General features: G+C 37.1%; 1 protein-coding gene across 21 annotated transcripts in view; it reads left to right on the top strand.

The window, feature by feature from the left end:
• THOC2 (THO complex subunit 2) overlaps nucleotides 1-16,435 on the top strand; it is a 103,964-nt gene that overhangs the window by 38,309 nt on the left and 49,220 nt on the right. For all 21 annotated transcript variants that reach the window (XR_011536232.1, XR_011536234.1, XR_011536231.1 and 18 more), the window contains 4 exons: nucleotides 8,711-8,803; nucleotides 11,508-11,663; nucleotides 12,496-12,668; nucleotides 13,904-14,099. Coding sequence is in view for 17 of the 21 variants with exons in the window: in XM_070606108.1 (XP_070462209.1) it covers nucleotides 8,711-8,803; nucleotides 11,508-11,663; nucleotides 12,496-12,668; nucleotides 13,904-14,099 (618 nt within the window). In the remaining 4 variants the exon portion in view is untranslated. The remainder of the gene's footprint in view (nucleotides 1-8,710; nucleotides 8,804-11,507; nucleotides 11,664-12,495; nucleotides 12,669-13,903; nucleotides 14,100-16,435) is intronic.

Raw genomic sequence — 16,435 nt, 5'->3', positions numbered from 1 at the left:
GGACCTTTTTCTTATATAAGAAATATCCGACCATGAAACATTTGATTTAGAAATAACCTATTATCGGAAAGAGTAACTCTCATATTGCTTTGTGTAACACCATTCCCTTGTTTATACTGCCTGAGCTATCTTGTTGTGAGAATCTGCAGTCTTAAGGACCACTGAAGGCAGGGGAAGAAATCTCAGAGATTTTAGATAACTTGTGGTCTGAAAGGTAAAGTAAGGAAAGCCATGAAAATCAAGAACTGCTTAGGGGATGTAACCCTGGGAACTGGCTCCTGGGCATGTATAGTCACTCTCTGTTGGTCCCTTGTCTTACTCCACCCTCCCCTCTTCCTATCACTTCTCAAAAATGTTCACTCCTTCTGCCCATAACCCTTATTTTCACTAATTGTGAATTATTTGGATTAAGAGGCTTCTTTTTTTTTCTCTTAATGCTAGGACTTCTAGACAAAGCTAATTATTTCTGCTGTGAAATCAGTCGGAGTGATTTTATTCTAGTTTCAACCTGTGACCAGCTATACAGGATGTTTTGATTTGGAAGGGTGGTAGGGGATGTACGATTTAGAGCACATGACCATTTTGGAAAATTGGGCAGGCACATCTGCTTAATTCCCCTAACAGAGATTGCTGCCATAGAGGGTTTAGGGACACTGTGAGAGTTAGCACAAAGAACACGAAGAAAGGAGTACTAGAAAGTGTGAGGGTACCAAAAGACAGACAAACTTCGTTGGGGTTGTCTCGCCACAGGAAAGAGGAAAGAGGTGATGACTCTCACCCGTATCACAGCCCCTTGATTTCTGGATTCAGAACACAGTAATAGTAGTAGTAATAGTGGTACCATAGTTAGGCACTATTACAACCTACATTCATTCATTTAAGAAATATTGATTTTGAGTATCTCTTACGTGCCAGGTCATGTTCTAGGTTCTGGGGCTACATCTGTAAACAAATTTGTGATGCTTACATTCTAAGTAAATTATATGGTATGTTAGAAGATGATCAATGAGATGGGGCAAAAAAAAATTTAGAGCAGGATAAGGAAGATTGGGAGTGCTGGAATGGTAGGTTACAATTTCAAATAGAATAGTGAGAGTAGACCTCACTGAAAAGGTGAGATTTAAGCAAAGAAATGGAGGATGTGAGGGTGTAAACTGCAGATATCTGGGGAAGAGCCGCTAGGCAAAGAGAGCAGCCAATGCAAAGGCCTTAAGGGTGTGAGCATGCCTAATGTGTTGAAGAACAGCAAGGAGATCACTGTGGCTGGATCAGAGTGATTGAGCGGGCAATTGATAGGAGATGAGGTCAAAGATGAGGGACCAGATCATACAGTACTAGTGAAAGGTTTTTGACTTTGATGCTGGGTGAAGCCAGTGAAGAGTTTTGAGTAGGAAAGTAATGTGATCTGAGATAGTTTTTTCATTTTGTTTCTCTTTTACTTGTTCATTTTATTATGAACATTTTTAAACACATAGGAAAGAATGAATAGTGTAATGAATAAATACCCATAACCCTCTCACCTAGAAGTAAGTTTATTAACATGTTGGTATACTTTTTTGGAAATATTAATTTATATTACAGATATCATGAACATTTACTCCTAGATACATTAGTTTGTACTTTTTAAAAGTGAGGACATTTTTCTATATAACCATGATACCAATTTCATACCTAACTGGATTGCTATCATACAGTAAACTCAGAACATACTCAGATTTCCCAAATTGTCCCCCAAATGCATTTTACAACTGGTTTGTTCAAGTGATGATTCAATCAAAGACCACATATTATATTTGATTGTTAGGATACTTCAGTCTCTTTTAATTTAGAATAGTGTCCCCCGCTTCCTTTAAAGGCATTGACTTATTAAAGAGACCATTACCATAGAAGACTCCACCTTTTGGATTTAACTATTTTTTCTTGCTTGGTTTAATTTGTTCTTTGTCCTGTCTTTCTTATATACTTGGAGTTAGGCATAAAAGCTTGACTATGTTCAGGTAAAATATTTAATGGCAAAAATATTTCATTGATTGTGCTATATGTTTCATATTGCAAAACATCGAATGTCTGTCTGACTTTTAATGTTCCAGTAAGTTGATGACAGTTTAATTACTCCAGTATACGGTGACATTTTTTCTCTTGTCAATAGCAGGTTATCTGCAGGTTGATACTTTGGCACCATGTGAATATCCAGTTTTTCATCAACATTACATAAAGTTGTTTAGAATATGTGAATGATTCTTTCCTGAGACAGTTATTTCCTTAGGGGTTCTGAGTTGTTGACTTACTAATTTTATCATACCTTCTACATTTATTAGCCATCATCCTTCTATAACTAGCAGTTGTCCCTTACTAACTTGGGTTGTTTGGTTACCCTGAAATACAGTTCCTACTGGAAAGGCAGGACAAATGCTTTAGTTTTTTTCCCCCATTAATTACTAGCTATCAGAGTGAGGAGTCTTTTTTCGCCACCCCTAATGGTGACGTGAATGGTGTGTGTGTGTGTGAGAGAGAGAGAAGAGAGGCAAAAAGAGAGAGTGTGCATGTGCTTTTTGACTTAGGTTTTCAAAGAATTAGTATGGTTATGATAGCAGTGGAAGTTGATGAGATTCTGCATATATTTTGAAACTGGAACCAATAGTATTTGCTGATGGATTAGAGACAGAGTGTGAGAAAGTAGAGTTAAGGACTATCCTAATGTAGTTTTTGGGCCGAGCAGCTAAAAAGATGGTGTTATCATCAACTGAAGGTAAGAGTGTTGGGGGTAGGAATCAGGAATTCAGTTTTGGACATATTAAGTTTGAGATGTCTGTTAGATATCCAAGTGGAGATGTGGAGTGAATAACTGGATGTGTGGATCTGGTGTTTGTGAGAAAGGACTGGGCTAGAAATAGAAATGTGGATGTCAGAAGCACATAGATGATATTTAAAGTTGTGATAGTAGATATATCACCAAGAGTTGGATATAGAGAGACAAGAGAAGAGAACCAAGGACTGAGGGGGCACTCTAATGTTAAAGGATTGGGAGAAGAGGAGGAACAAGCAAAGGAGGTATAAATGGATCATATAATGTTAGAGGAAAACAAAGAGAATATAGCATCTTGAAAGCTAAATGGAAGAAGGAATGATCAACTCTGTTAAATGCCTCTGATAGGTCATTTAAGATGAGAACTAAAAATCAATCAGTGAATTTAGCAGGGAGGTCAAAACTAGCCATTTTGGTGGAGCTGGAGTCATGTTAAGAGAGAATGGGGAGAATGGAATTGGAGACAGTGAGAATAGACAACTCTATAAAGGAGTTGCTACAAAGAGGCACAGACAAATGGGGTGGTAGTTGGCAGGGAGGAGAAGTGAGCTCAAGAGAGATTTTTTCTTTGAAGGTGGGAGAGTAAATACATTTATATGCTAATGGAAGTGAGTAGAAAGGAGGAAAATTGGTGATGTAGGAGAGAAAGAAGAGAATTATTGGAGTAGTGTTCATGAGTAGGATAGAGAGAATGGAGTTTATGGCATAAGTGTATGGATTGACTTTAGGAACATAGAGAGTTCATCTATAATAATAGATGGAAAGACAGCGTATGCAGGTACAGTTGTTGGTAGGTGGATAGATGTGATGGTGATAGTTTGTAGAAGTCCTGTTGATTGCTCCAGTTTTCTCACTGATAGAGAAAGCAAAGTCATCAACTGAGAGAGAGGCTGAGAGAGGAGGTATTAGAGGTTAGGAGAGAAGGTAGAAAATAATTGTGTAGGAGAGCAGGAGAGTGAATGGACAAGAGAAATAGAGTATGATTGGCTAGCAGCGTTAAGGACCCACTTGAGGGTGGATATGTGAAATTGGAGTTTTGGAGGGGTTGTAGCTATTGGTTATATTGAAGTTTAGGGAGTGAATGATTGAGATAGGGTAGAGGAGATCTTTGGAAGAGAGGAGTTCAAGGAACTGAGAGGCCAGCATGATGGAAGTATCACTTACATGTATATGAAAATCACCAAAAATTAAGAAAGGAATAGAATCAGAGAAAGTGACAGTGAATCAGAAGCTAAGACCATTGCTAAATGAAGGACAGTGACCCAGGGGTCCATAGATGGCAACAATAGGACATCAATGAAAATGGCAAAGTAGGGAACTCCAGAGCTTTTCTCCCCTCTGTAAAAGCAACTAATGAACTGGCAAAAATTGTCAGTCAACTTTTACACAACTCTGGAATTTAGTAAAAAAAAAAAAACAAAAACATAACAACAACCAAGGAAAGGCCTGTTAAAGAAAGAAGCTGCTGCTTTAGGGTTAGAGAGCACTGTGACAATTTAAATTGCCTGCCTTCTATCCCGCACACCCAGATTGATAGTAGCTGTGAAGATAGAAGCCTGCCCTCCTAGTGCAGATTGCTAATGCCAGAGGATACAAAGAATTGTTCTCAAAGAATCGTGGGTCTTGGTCTGTCTGGCTGCTCTCTGAAGGATTGGCACAAGGGCCTGTCTTTGTTTTGCCTGACTGAGAGCATCCCCAGGGCTGGGGCAGCTTTTCCCAAAAGCGTCGCAAGGCACTACTATTGGCTTTAGGATCCAGGAGCAAGAGACAACAGCTGCATAAGCAATAGAGAGACTGAAGGCCTGGGAAGGAAGAAGTTGATAAGGAGATATGCAAGGGAATGAGAGCTTTTATAAAGCCCCTGTGTATACTAGGGAATGGGGGGGTGGGGAGGGCCATGCACGTGCCCAGAACTGGATGCATGCTCAGAAAAAGGCTGAGAAGACCCTAAGCTATTTTCTCTGGCTGGCGTTTAGACTGCACAAACAGTAAGTAAAGACTAAGGCAGAATCGTAAATGGCCTGGCCAAGTGTTCAGGAGTACCCTAATACACAGCCATTGTGCAAAGACTGGGAGAGTATTTTTTTCTTTTTTCTTTCTCTCTCTCTCTTTATTTTTGGCTTTAGGCCTTTAAGAAAACTCAAAACACTAGCTGACCACTAAGCTAACAGAACACAGATTTCAGTGGCCACATATGACAATAATACAGACTTTGCAAAAGGAGTTTAGAAAAGTCACTAAACAAGCAGAACAATAACCCACAATAAGCAGCATCAACAAACTCCAGAGAGGGGACAGAATCTGATTTTCACAGTTGCCACATAATATTCAAAATGTCCAGTTTTCAACAAGAAATAATGAGATATGCAAAGAAAAGTATGGCTCACTCACAAGGAAAAAAAGATTAATAGAAACTGTCCCTGAGGAAGCCCAGGAAATGGATTTACTGGATAAATAATTTAAATCAGCATTCTTAAATACCCTAATGATCTGTAGGAAACCATGGGCAAAGAACTAAAGGAAACCAAGAAAGCACTGTCTCACCAGAGAATATCAATGAAGAAATAGAAATTATAAAAAAGGAACCAAGCAAATCCTGGAGTCAAAAAGTATGATAAGTGAAATGAAAAATTCACTAGAAGGGTGTAACAGCAGATTTGAGAAGGTTTGAGAAACAATCAGCCGACTTGATAAGTCAATTTAACTTATCCAGTCTGATGAGCAGGAAGAGAAAAGAATGGAGAAAAATGAGCAGAGCCTGTGAGGACTTGTAGGACACCATCAAGTGTACCAATATGTGCATTATGGAGTCCCAGAGGCAGAGGAGAGAGAGAAAGGGACAAAAACCATATTTGAAAAAATAATGGTTGAAAACTTACCAAATTTGATGAAAGATATGAATCTCCGCATCTAAGAAGCTCCACGAATACCTAACAGGATAAACTCAAAGAGATCCACACTAAGACACATTATAATCAAGTTGTTAAAAGCCAAAGACAGACTCTTGAAAGCAGCAAAATAGATGTGACCCATTGCATACAAGAAATCCTCAATAAGATTAACAACTGGGTTTTCATCAGAAGGCAGTGGGATGGCATATATAAAGTGCTGAAAGAATAAAACTGCCGACCAAGAATTCTGTATCCAACAAAACTATCCTTCAAAAAATGAGAGATTATGACATTGAGATAAACAAAAGCTGGAGGAGTTTGTCGCTAGTTGACCTGCCCTACAAAAAATGCTAAAGGGAGTCCTTCAGGCTGAAGTGAAAGGACACTAGACAGGAACTTGAAGCCATATGAAGAAGTAAAGAACACTGGTAAAGATAACTACATAGGTAAATATAAAAGCCAGTGTTACTGTATATTTTGGTTTGTGGCTCCTCCTTTTTTCCTATATGATTTAAAAGGCAAAGGAATAAAACAATTACAAATCTAATTGGCACACAACGTGTAACAATATAGATTGGGGAGGGATAGAGATGTATAGGTGTAGAGTTTTTGTATACTATTGAAGCTAATTTGGTATTCAAACTAGGTTATTATGAGTTTAAAATGTTAATTGTAATACCCAATATAGCCGCTAAGAAAATAACTACAATATAAACAGGACAAGAGAAGGGAATCAAAATGGTTCACTACAAAATAATCAAACACAAAAGAAGTCAGTAATAGAGGAAATGAGGAACAAAAGATAAGACATAGAAAGCAAAAGAAAAATGGCAGAAGTCCTTCCTTGTTAGTGATTAAGTGTAAATGGATTAAACTTTGTAATTAAAAGGCAGAGTTTGGCAGAATGTATGAAAAAAAGCATGACTATATGCTATCTATAAGAGACTCACTTTAGATCCAGAGGTACAAATAAGTTCAAAGTGAAAGTATGGAAATAGATATCCCATACAAACAGTTTCCAGGAGAGAGCTGGGGTGGCTATGCTAATATCAGACAAAATAGACTTTAAGACAGAAATTTTTACAGTAGACAGCGAAGGGCATTATATGTTGATAAAAGGGTCAACCCATCAAAATGCAACAGTTATAAACATAGTCACCAAACAGAGCCTCAAAAAATATGAAGCAAACATTAATAGAATTGAAGGGAGAAATAAGACTGTTCCATAATAATTGTTGGATGTTTCCATACCCCACTCTGATTAATGGATAGAACAACTAGACAAAAGATCAATAAGGAAATCGAGACTTGAATAACACTATAAACCAATTACACTTAACAGACATATATAGAACACTTCACCCAATAATAGTAGATTACACATTCTTCTCAAGTACACATGGAACATTCTCTAGGATAGACCCTATCTTGGGCCACAAAAAAGTGGCAATAAATTTAAAACATTGAAATTATACAAAATATCTTCTTTGCCCACAGTGGAATGAAACTAGATCACAGCAATAGTGAGGGATGGTGAGTGATAGGAAATTCAGAGCTGGGTGAGCTTTAGGGAGGGTAGAGGGAGAAAAGTCTGGAAACACCAATAAAAGGCAAAGATGACTTGTAGCCCACTTCTAGGCCTAGTATTGTGTGGGGTCTGGGGAAGGGAGCCAGCGCTTGACGGGGTTACAGTGGGAGTGGTATTCCTAGGGAGTGCTAGGCTTTGTTCAAGCATGAAGGTGAAGGGAACATTTAGAAGAGAGATTCAGGATATAGGGTATTTTCCTGAGGATGGATCATGAATTCTAGAGGATTCCATGGAAGTTTTTTAAGAATGTGGAAAGATGAGATAGGACAGAACAGGGATTGTGCAGAGCAGTATAAGGCTTAGAGTATGGGAGCTGACGTTTGGCCTGGGTGTTGGGGGCTTCTTGTGGTGACTCATTTAAACAAAGAAAATGGGAATAATGAGAGTATTCCTGGTTGATTCAAGTCAGGTAGTGAGCTTTTGTGAATTTGTGCTGAAACCCTGACCACCATTTGTTATTATGGGAAAATGTTTTGATACTAAATAACCATTTATAAGCATTTAGAATTAAACTATTAAGTTGAAAACTTCTCTTAAAAAATGACAGTGAAATATGCCTTCTTTATATGATGTCTGTTACTTTGGTTAGCTTCATATGTTATGTGAATAACATCTATCACAATTGTGGGGGAAGCCTTACTTACAAAGATCTCATTTTCACTGTTGAGTCGGAGCAGAACATAATGTATTGTCACTGCTTGCTTTTTATTTGCATTTGGTCATTTAGTAATTGCCAGTTGTTCTCACTTTACTTTTCCATTCTGGCCCCAAACAGTTTAAAAATTAGGGAAAAGTCTTCTTGATAGATAGCATTCAAAGATCTTTCTGTTTTGTGTAGACTCTGAAGGATTGACCTGGAATTGGCCATTCTGTATTTTAAGTTGTTGATTTCTCTATGTGTAATATGTATAGACATCTGTTTCGAAGGGCAGATCAGTTCACAAGCAGATATACTTAGCACAGAACCCAAGAAATAATAGGGAGAAAAGTGTAAAGCAGACACAGATGATTCTGCACTTCCAAATTTGTCAGTCTTATCTATCTGCATCTCCACTAAGAACTACTGGAAAAAGCAAGTTAAGAAAATACATATATAAACAGAAACCCGAACTAAATACTATGCAATATAAAACCTCTTATTTGATTCAGTTTTTATATTTTATTTGAATATTAGCATGCATTGTAAAATGTGTTCATTTTTGCAACTGCTTTCCTTGTGCTCATCAGAAGATATTCCAGTGTGAAAGAGTATATTGACATAATTGTTTTTGTTTTGAATTCAGATGTTATTTATGATCAGGAAGAGCAACGAAGCTTCTTGTTGACCTAGAGTTATTTAATCTAATTGTTCTTAATTATTGGTAGGTAAAGGATATGATTTTGTACTTTATGCACTAAATAGAAACTTTTCTTTTGTTTTTCAAGGAACCAAATGGAGAGACTCCTTCATCTTTATACAGAGTTGCAGCAGTACTTCTACAATTTAATCTTATTGATTTAGATGATCTTTATGTGCATGTAAGTCAAGTGGGCTGCTAAGAATATTTGCTTGTCCATCCCAGGGCTGGGGGAGAGGAGTAGGCAGCCATATAGCACTCCAAGGTTGGTCCTAGGCTCTCAAGTCTTAATTTTTGAAGCTCTAATGCATTATTGCTTTGTGTTTACTTTATAAAGTGAATGAATTTAATTCTTTGACAAATTATGAAAATCAGATACCTTTTGTGTTGCTGTTACAGGGTTTAAGGTTGGATGTGAAGTTAAAGTTCTTAATCGTCATCAAGGCGTATCTCATGGGGAGAGAAGTCAAATTCTAACCAATGTGGTTTCAGACTTCTCTATTATACACAAATTATGAGAAATATGGGAGTACCTAGATACTTCTTCCTTCTCCCCAAAATGCTATCTTTAGGTATTCAGGATGAATGGAGAATTCTTCATATATATATTTTTTAAATGGTTTTTCTTGTGTTTTTACTGGGTAATAAATGACTAGTATTGTGCTTTCATTGCTGGGTCCAGGATTTAGAAGAGTGTGCATGTGATTGTGATTGATGACCTCTAGTTTAGCAACAGTTTAGCCTGTCAGTTTGAAAAAACTTGATTTGTAGTATAGAGATTCCTGTTTTATTAAGTTGTGCATTAAGATATGTATGAACTTAAATCAAACCTGTCCAAAGCTGACATTATCTTCACTGCCTTTGAAATCACTTTCTAACTTCCTTGCCTATCATTATGTATTGTGGTTACAGAGTTGAATAAAACTTGATCTCTACCTTGGAAGCAGTCATAGTCTAGCAAGGGAGAAAACATTTTGCATTGTATAATAAGTACTATATTTGAGGTATTTACAAAGTACTGTGGGGACTCACAATAGATAGTGACCATCTCCGTCTGTGGGGCTTTTGGAAGGCTTTACCAAACTAGTGATGTTGAACTGGGATCTTGATAGATGAGTAGGTATTGGCCAGGCTTAAAAGGTGGGAAGCTTTGTGGGTAGAATTAACTGAGTATAAAGGCAGGAAGTTTGAAAGGGCTTCATTATCACTTTAGGGGAACATCAGGAGCTTAGGGTGGTTTGCAGGGGAGATGAAGGTGGATTAGTAGGTTGGGGCTAGACTGTGAAGGGCCCTAGGTGCCATAGTAATAAGTTTGAATTTTTTTCTTGTTGGGAGTAGGAAACCATTCAAGATTTAGAGAAGTCATGTACAAACTGAGAACATGGAAAATTGGTCAGAAAAAGGAGAATTTGAAGACATAGGTATGAGTTTATAGGCAAGTGTAGACTGGCAGGACAAATGGAAATTACAAAAATAATGATAGATTTATTACTGATATGTTTGAGTTTAACAATAAATGCAAGTGGAATAGTGTTCTATTAGGGTGACAAAGATTTTCAGACAGGATTAAAAACCAGTTTACATGAGACTTCTAAAACCTAAGGATGAAGAAAGGTTGAAAGCAAAAGAGTGGGAAAATATATTAGGGAAATAATCGTTTTTAGACAAAATAGACTTTTTGGCAAAAACAGAGTCACTTCATAATAATAAAGTTGTGTTCACTACGGAGATCTAACAGTTATGACTTTATATGTAACTTTATATGTGTGTTCTCAAAATACACAAAACTAGAAATTGAGAGAACTATAAGAAGGTCTCCCATTATAATGGCAGGTTTTAGAGGCAATTGGAGAGTCTAGGTAAAAGATGAGGACCTATGGCAGATAAATAAGAAAAAGCAATAAAAATGGGTTTAGTTGCCAGTGGAGATCTTAAAGAATGAGAAAAAGTCTTGCTTACCTCCTTGCACCAGTCCGTAGTGACTTTTCTTTTGCCTCCCTTTTTAACTAATGGGATGAAGTCTACAATATGTAGTTTAATATTTCACTGTTTTCTTTTATTGTTTACTGATTATTTACTTTGCATTAGATTTAGCTGCTGAAATAGTTTATGCATTTCTAGGAGCAGGAACACTTCTCTTATAGCTCACAATAGTGCCTAGCAGGAACCACTAAATATGATTTGTTGGCTGTATTTTTCTTTGTGTCTGGGTTGTTTTATGAAATGTCGACATTAGCCATCTTCCACTCATACAGGATGACTGTACTTGAGATACCTGATCCTTTTTCATTAATGGAGGGTTGACTATACGCATATTACTTTCTTTTTGTAATAGGCTAGAAACTAGTTTGTGACTTAAGTCAAATAGGTATCTAGAAAATGAAAAGTAAGATGTCCAGTTATTCATAATTTTTCTACTTGAGATTTTTCATTTAGAGGAATCAAATTTACTCATTAATGTAATTCATTAGCTCACCTCTCCCAGATTGGATCCAAATGTAGTACTTTATTTAATTTGGAGTTTGGCCTTTAAAGGGGAAATCTGTGATATTTTTAATGGAACGGGTATGCATTTTCTTGGGTAAACGGATTCACAGGTAAGCGTCACTGTGGTAGAATATTAATTGAGGATCTCTAACAGACAGAACACCTGAAGCTTTGAACTGCTACCAGATTTTAAAAGGTGTACAAAATTCAGATACTTAACCCTGTCAGATTATAAGAAAATAATGAAGAGAAACTTACTTAGAAGGCGAATCATGGTCATAAATAGGCTAGGCTTCTTATTTACAGTTCTGTCAATTGAGAGTAGATAGTGTTTGCTTTTTATATGTACATATAGTTAGTATTAGCTGTTTCATGAAATTTTAATGAACCATTTTTAGCTTCTTCCAGCTGATAACTGCATTATGGATGAACACAAACGAGAAATTGTGGAAGCTAAACAAATTGTTAGAAAACTTACAATGGTTGTATTGTCTTCTGAAAAAATCGATGAGCGAGAGAAAGAAAAGGAAAAAGAAGAGGAGAAAGTAGAGAAGGTATATAGTTCATTCTAGTAAAATTAACATTGTCTTCTGGATTTAGAATTATGAAATTTAACTTGTAATAGTTAATCGACTTATGGAAAAATAATTTTTTAATTTTGATTGTGGTGAAACCTGGTTTTTGAAATAGTAATTTGCAAAGGTTTGTTTTTTTTTTTAAAGATTTTATTTTTCCTTTTCTCCCCAAAGCCCCCTGGTACATAGTTGTATATATTTTTTTAGTTGTGGGTCCTTCTAGTTGTGGCATGTGGGATGCTGCCTCAGCATGGCTTGATGAGCGGTGCCATGTCCTCGCCCAGGATCCGAACCAGCGAAATCCTGGGCCCCCGAAGTGGAGGGTGGGAACCTAACCACTCAGCCACAGGACTGGCACCGGTGGTTTTGTTTGTAATCTGATTGACCCCTTCCCAAAAGAGGCTGCCATGTTTTTTTCTTATATAAATTTCAAAATATATTCTAAGTAGAATCGCAAATGTATTGACTGTATTTGTGATTTGTGTATTAATCTCCCTCAGGTCCTAAAGAGATTCTCAAAGATGAATGAATTCTAGTTCCCTGTGGCACAATAAAACATTAAATAGAATTTAACTTAATTCCAAGTCTGCAAGCTGTCATGCTGTGTCTGCTACATGAAAAAACCTATCCTGTTGATTTTTTCAATAGGTGAAAAACTTGATTGTACTTTCAGGAAAATACCATTGCATTTCTTATGAATGTTGCTGACATACATGGTTGTGTTATTTAGCTCAACTTTTTAAATGAAAAAATATTAAGATTTATTGGTGTCTGTATTCTGAGTATTTTTGCTGTAATTGTTGATTTTTAGCCACCTGACAACCAAAAACTTGGTTTGTTGGAAGCCTTGTTAAAGATTGGTGATTGGCAGCATGCACAGAACATTATGGATCAGATGCCTCCGTACTATGCAGCTTCACATAAGCTAATAGCCCTTGCTATCTGCAAGCTCATTCACATAACTATTGAGCCTCTCTATCGAAGGTATGTTACTGTATGCTTTACTAATCACTGAGGTAGAAATAGTTTGGGACTACAAAAAAATTTGCATATTTATCTTGTCTCCTCAAACAAAGCATGTATTTTAGTATGTTTTGTCAGAGGATAAGAACTATTCACAGAGTGTATCAGTCTGATATTAACCAGTGACTTGTCTCCTAATGTCTAGGCCAGGTATTGCAGAATGTGTGCTCAGTGTAGTCTAAAAACTATAGGTTAGACTTCTGGGTTGGGTTTCCTCCATTGAGAGTGAAAACTCCATTCTTTTGTTTTTGACTTTTCCTCTTCTCTTAGAGGGCAGAGAATACTTAAGGGTTTTACTTAGTTTTCCTCTATCCCGGGTTGAATGGCTCTGGGTGAGGACATTGCCTCTCTGCTTGCCTTATCTTTCCTGGCATATAGGCTGCTCTTCTGGAAATTGCTAGTGCAGCCTCTCCCATCATCCTTAGTTACTGTGTCGACTAGTCCTCTAGCCCTCAGCCTACTTGCAGGATATTTAGGAGCAACATTGGCAGCAGCTCTGGCTTCAGCCCCACAGATCAGAGCCTGCCTCAAAAGCCCCAGCCTTATGACTCATGCTTAGGTGACTTGTCCTGGCTGCTGCCTTCAGTGCCACCTGGGCTCTGGACCATGAAAGCTTCTTCTCAGAGAGTGACCCCTGTGACTCCACAGTGGGACACCTGTTCAGCAGGTAAACACTCTGGGTATGCTGCCCTTTTTAGTGTGACACCCTCTTTCATTATGCTGCTCACCTTCCCTACCACCACCTACCTCATACTCAGTCTAGGTAGTGGAACCCAGATTGAGAAATATTTATTGACTTGAATCAGCATTGTTATATCCATATTTTTCTGTTTCATCTTCCAGCATCTCTGAGGTTCATTCATTGTTCCCCATTTCCATATCTAAATTCCTGATACTGGTTAAGTTTAACTAAAAACAAATTTATATGATGTATGTTAAATGTTAGTTGTAATCTGCATTTCTATGATTTCCTTTTCTCGTGCAGTTAACTTGAAACATTTTCCTCTGAGCTCTGATCTTTTTCAAATGAGTATTGTTTTTGTCTTTTTCTATCAGTTAAATTATCTGGCATAATAAAGTTACAGAATTGAAATATAGAAAGCAAATATGAGCAAAAAAATTTCACTTACTGATTAATATGACTGTGTTAAAATGAAGTATTGTAGAGTATACATATAAATTTTGCTTCTTTTTAGAGTTGGCGTTCCTAAAGGTGCTAAAGGCTCACCTGTTAATGCTTTGCAAAATAAGAGAGCACCAAAACAAGCAGAGAGCTTTGAAGATTTGAGGAGAGACGTTTTCAATATGTTCTGTTACCTTGGTCCTCACCTTTCTCACGATCCCATTTTATTCGCAAAAGTGGTGCGCATAGGCAAGTCATTTATGAAGGAGGTTAGTAAGATTTTTTTTCTTCCAAGCAGAAAGCTACATTTTGGAATGAAAATGTTCTGAGTATACGTGGCAGATCTTCCTCAGCCAAAAAAAAAAAAGTTCTGAGTATATTTATGTGAAATGTATCTCTAGAAATAAAAAGAAAGTGAACTTAAGAAAAGGTTATGTTAAAAAAAAAAAAAAAAGGTTATGTTGAGTAAAGTTTGGGGAAAGTCCATTGTGTCCTAATCAGTTATTTTTATTAGTTAAGTCCCACACATAGGAAAATATGCTTTGGACAAGTGATTGTTTTTGAATTCTGATAATTAGTGGTTAACTCAGTGTTCTTTTCCCCCTCTTTTCCTGACTGCAATTTTGAATCATTGCCGTTATTTGTATGAAGTCCCTTCAACTTCAGACTGTTGAGGATCTATTTTTTAAATTTTTTTAGTAAACTTTTTATTGAAATAAAACACACATACAGAAAGTACACAAATCATAATTGTACAGCTCAATGACTTTTTCCAAACTAAACACACGTTTCCACCACCCAGATCAAGAAATAGAACAGTACCAGCACCCCAGAGTTTCCCTTGTACTCTCCCCTGGTCACTACCCCAAGGGTAACCATTTATGCTGTTTTTTTGGTTTTTAACATCAGCTTTGAGTTATAGTTTACATATAGTAAATTTCACTGATTTTAAGTGTACAATTTGATGAGTTTTGACAATTGTATACAGTTGTGTGTTCACTACCACAGTCATGATATAGAAGATTTTCATCACCCCAGAAAGTTCTGTCTTGCCCCTTTGCCATCAGTTCCCTCCCTTCATTGCTGGTTGCTGGCAACCACTGAAAGGCTTTCTGTCATTATAGTTTTGCTTTTCCTAGAATGTCGTATAAATGGAATTGTATAGAATGTACTCTTTTCTGTCTGGTTTCTTCCACTTAATGCTTTGGAGATGATCCAATTTGTTGCACATGTCAGTAGTTCCTTTATTGCTCACTAATATTTCATTTTATAGAATACCAGAGTTTATCCATTCATCAGTTGGTGGGCATTTGGGTTGTTTGTAGTTGGGAGCTATGATAAATAAAGCTGCTATGAATATTCTTGTACAGGTCTTTGGCGGGAGGGGGGGGCATATGTTTTTGTTTCCCCAGGAATGGGATTGCTGGGCCACATGGGTAAGTGTATGTTTAACTTTTTGCCGAGCTGTTCCAACATGTGTGTACCATTTTGCATTCTTGGAAGCAGTGTTTGTGACTTCCACTTGTTCCATATCCTCATCAACATTTGGTATTGTCGGTCTTTTAAATTTTAGTCATCCTAATGGGTGTGTAGTAGTATCTGTTGTGCTTTTAATTTATGTTTCCCTGATGGTCAGTTATGTTGAGCATCTTTTCGTGTCCTTATTTGCCATTTGTGTTCATCTTTGTCGAAATGTCTATTCAAAACTCGTGCCCATTTTTAATTGGGTTGTTTGTCTTCTATTATTATTTCTCAGTCTGCCTTTTCATTTTGTTGCCTGTCTTTTGAAAAGCAAAAATTTAAAATTTTGATTAATTCCACGTTAGTAGTACTTTTCTTTTATGGTTTGCTCTTTGTGTTCTAAGAGATCTTTGCCTAACCCAAGGTCTTAAAGCGGAAAAGAACACACAGTTTCTTTTCAATTGTAAAACAAGGCAACCAAAAGAATTTAGAAATTGTTACAAATACAAATGCAGTTTTCTCCAGTGTTTGATGATTGCATCTAATTTTAATTTTTGGCAACAGTAATTAACTGCATAGAAAATTTAATAGCTGTTGTAGATTAATCCCTTGACACCTGAAATATTTGACTAGGCTTTTAACACTTAGCTGGTAGATTATTTTTTTTAATGCTCACAAATTTATGTTGTGTAAAGGTACTCTAAAGAAATTTACCAAGTAGTATATTACTATACAGTCATGTGTCACTTAACAATGGGGATGCATTGTGAGAAATGCATTGTTAGGCAATTTTGTCATTGTGTGAACATCATAGATTGTACTTACACAAGCCTGGATGGTATAGCCGAGTACACATCTAGGCTATATGGTCCTAGGCTATAAACCTGTACAGCATGTTACTGTACTGAATACTGTAGGCAGTTGTAACACATTGGTAAGTGTTTTTGTATTTAAACATATCTCAACATAGAAAAGGTGCAGTAGGGGCCAGCCCGGTGACGCAGTACTTAAGTTCGCACCTTCTGCTTCTTGGTGGCCTGGGGTTCGCCGGTTTGGATCCCGGGTGCAGACATGGCACCACTTGGCAAAAGCCATGCTGTGGTAGGCATCCCACGTATAAAGTAGAGGAAAATGGGCATGGATG

This window comes from Equus przewalskii, chromosome X, assembly GCF_037783145.1.
Source record: "Equus przewalskii isolate Varuska chromosome X, EquPr2, whole genome shotgun sequence".
NCBI lineage: Eukaryota > Metazoa > Chordata > Mammalia > Perissodactyla > Equidae > Equus > Equus przewalskii.
The sequence above is the reverse complement of the archived record's forward strand: the minus strand, read 5'-3'. Positions and strand labels throughout refer to the sequence as shown.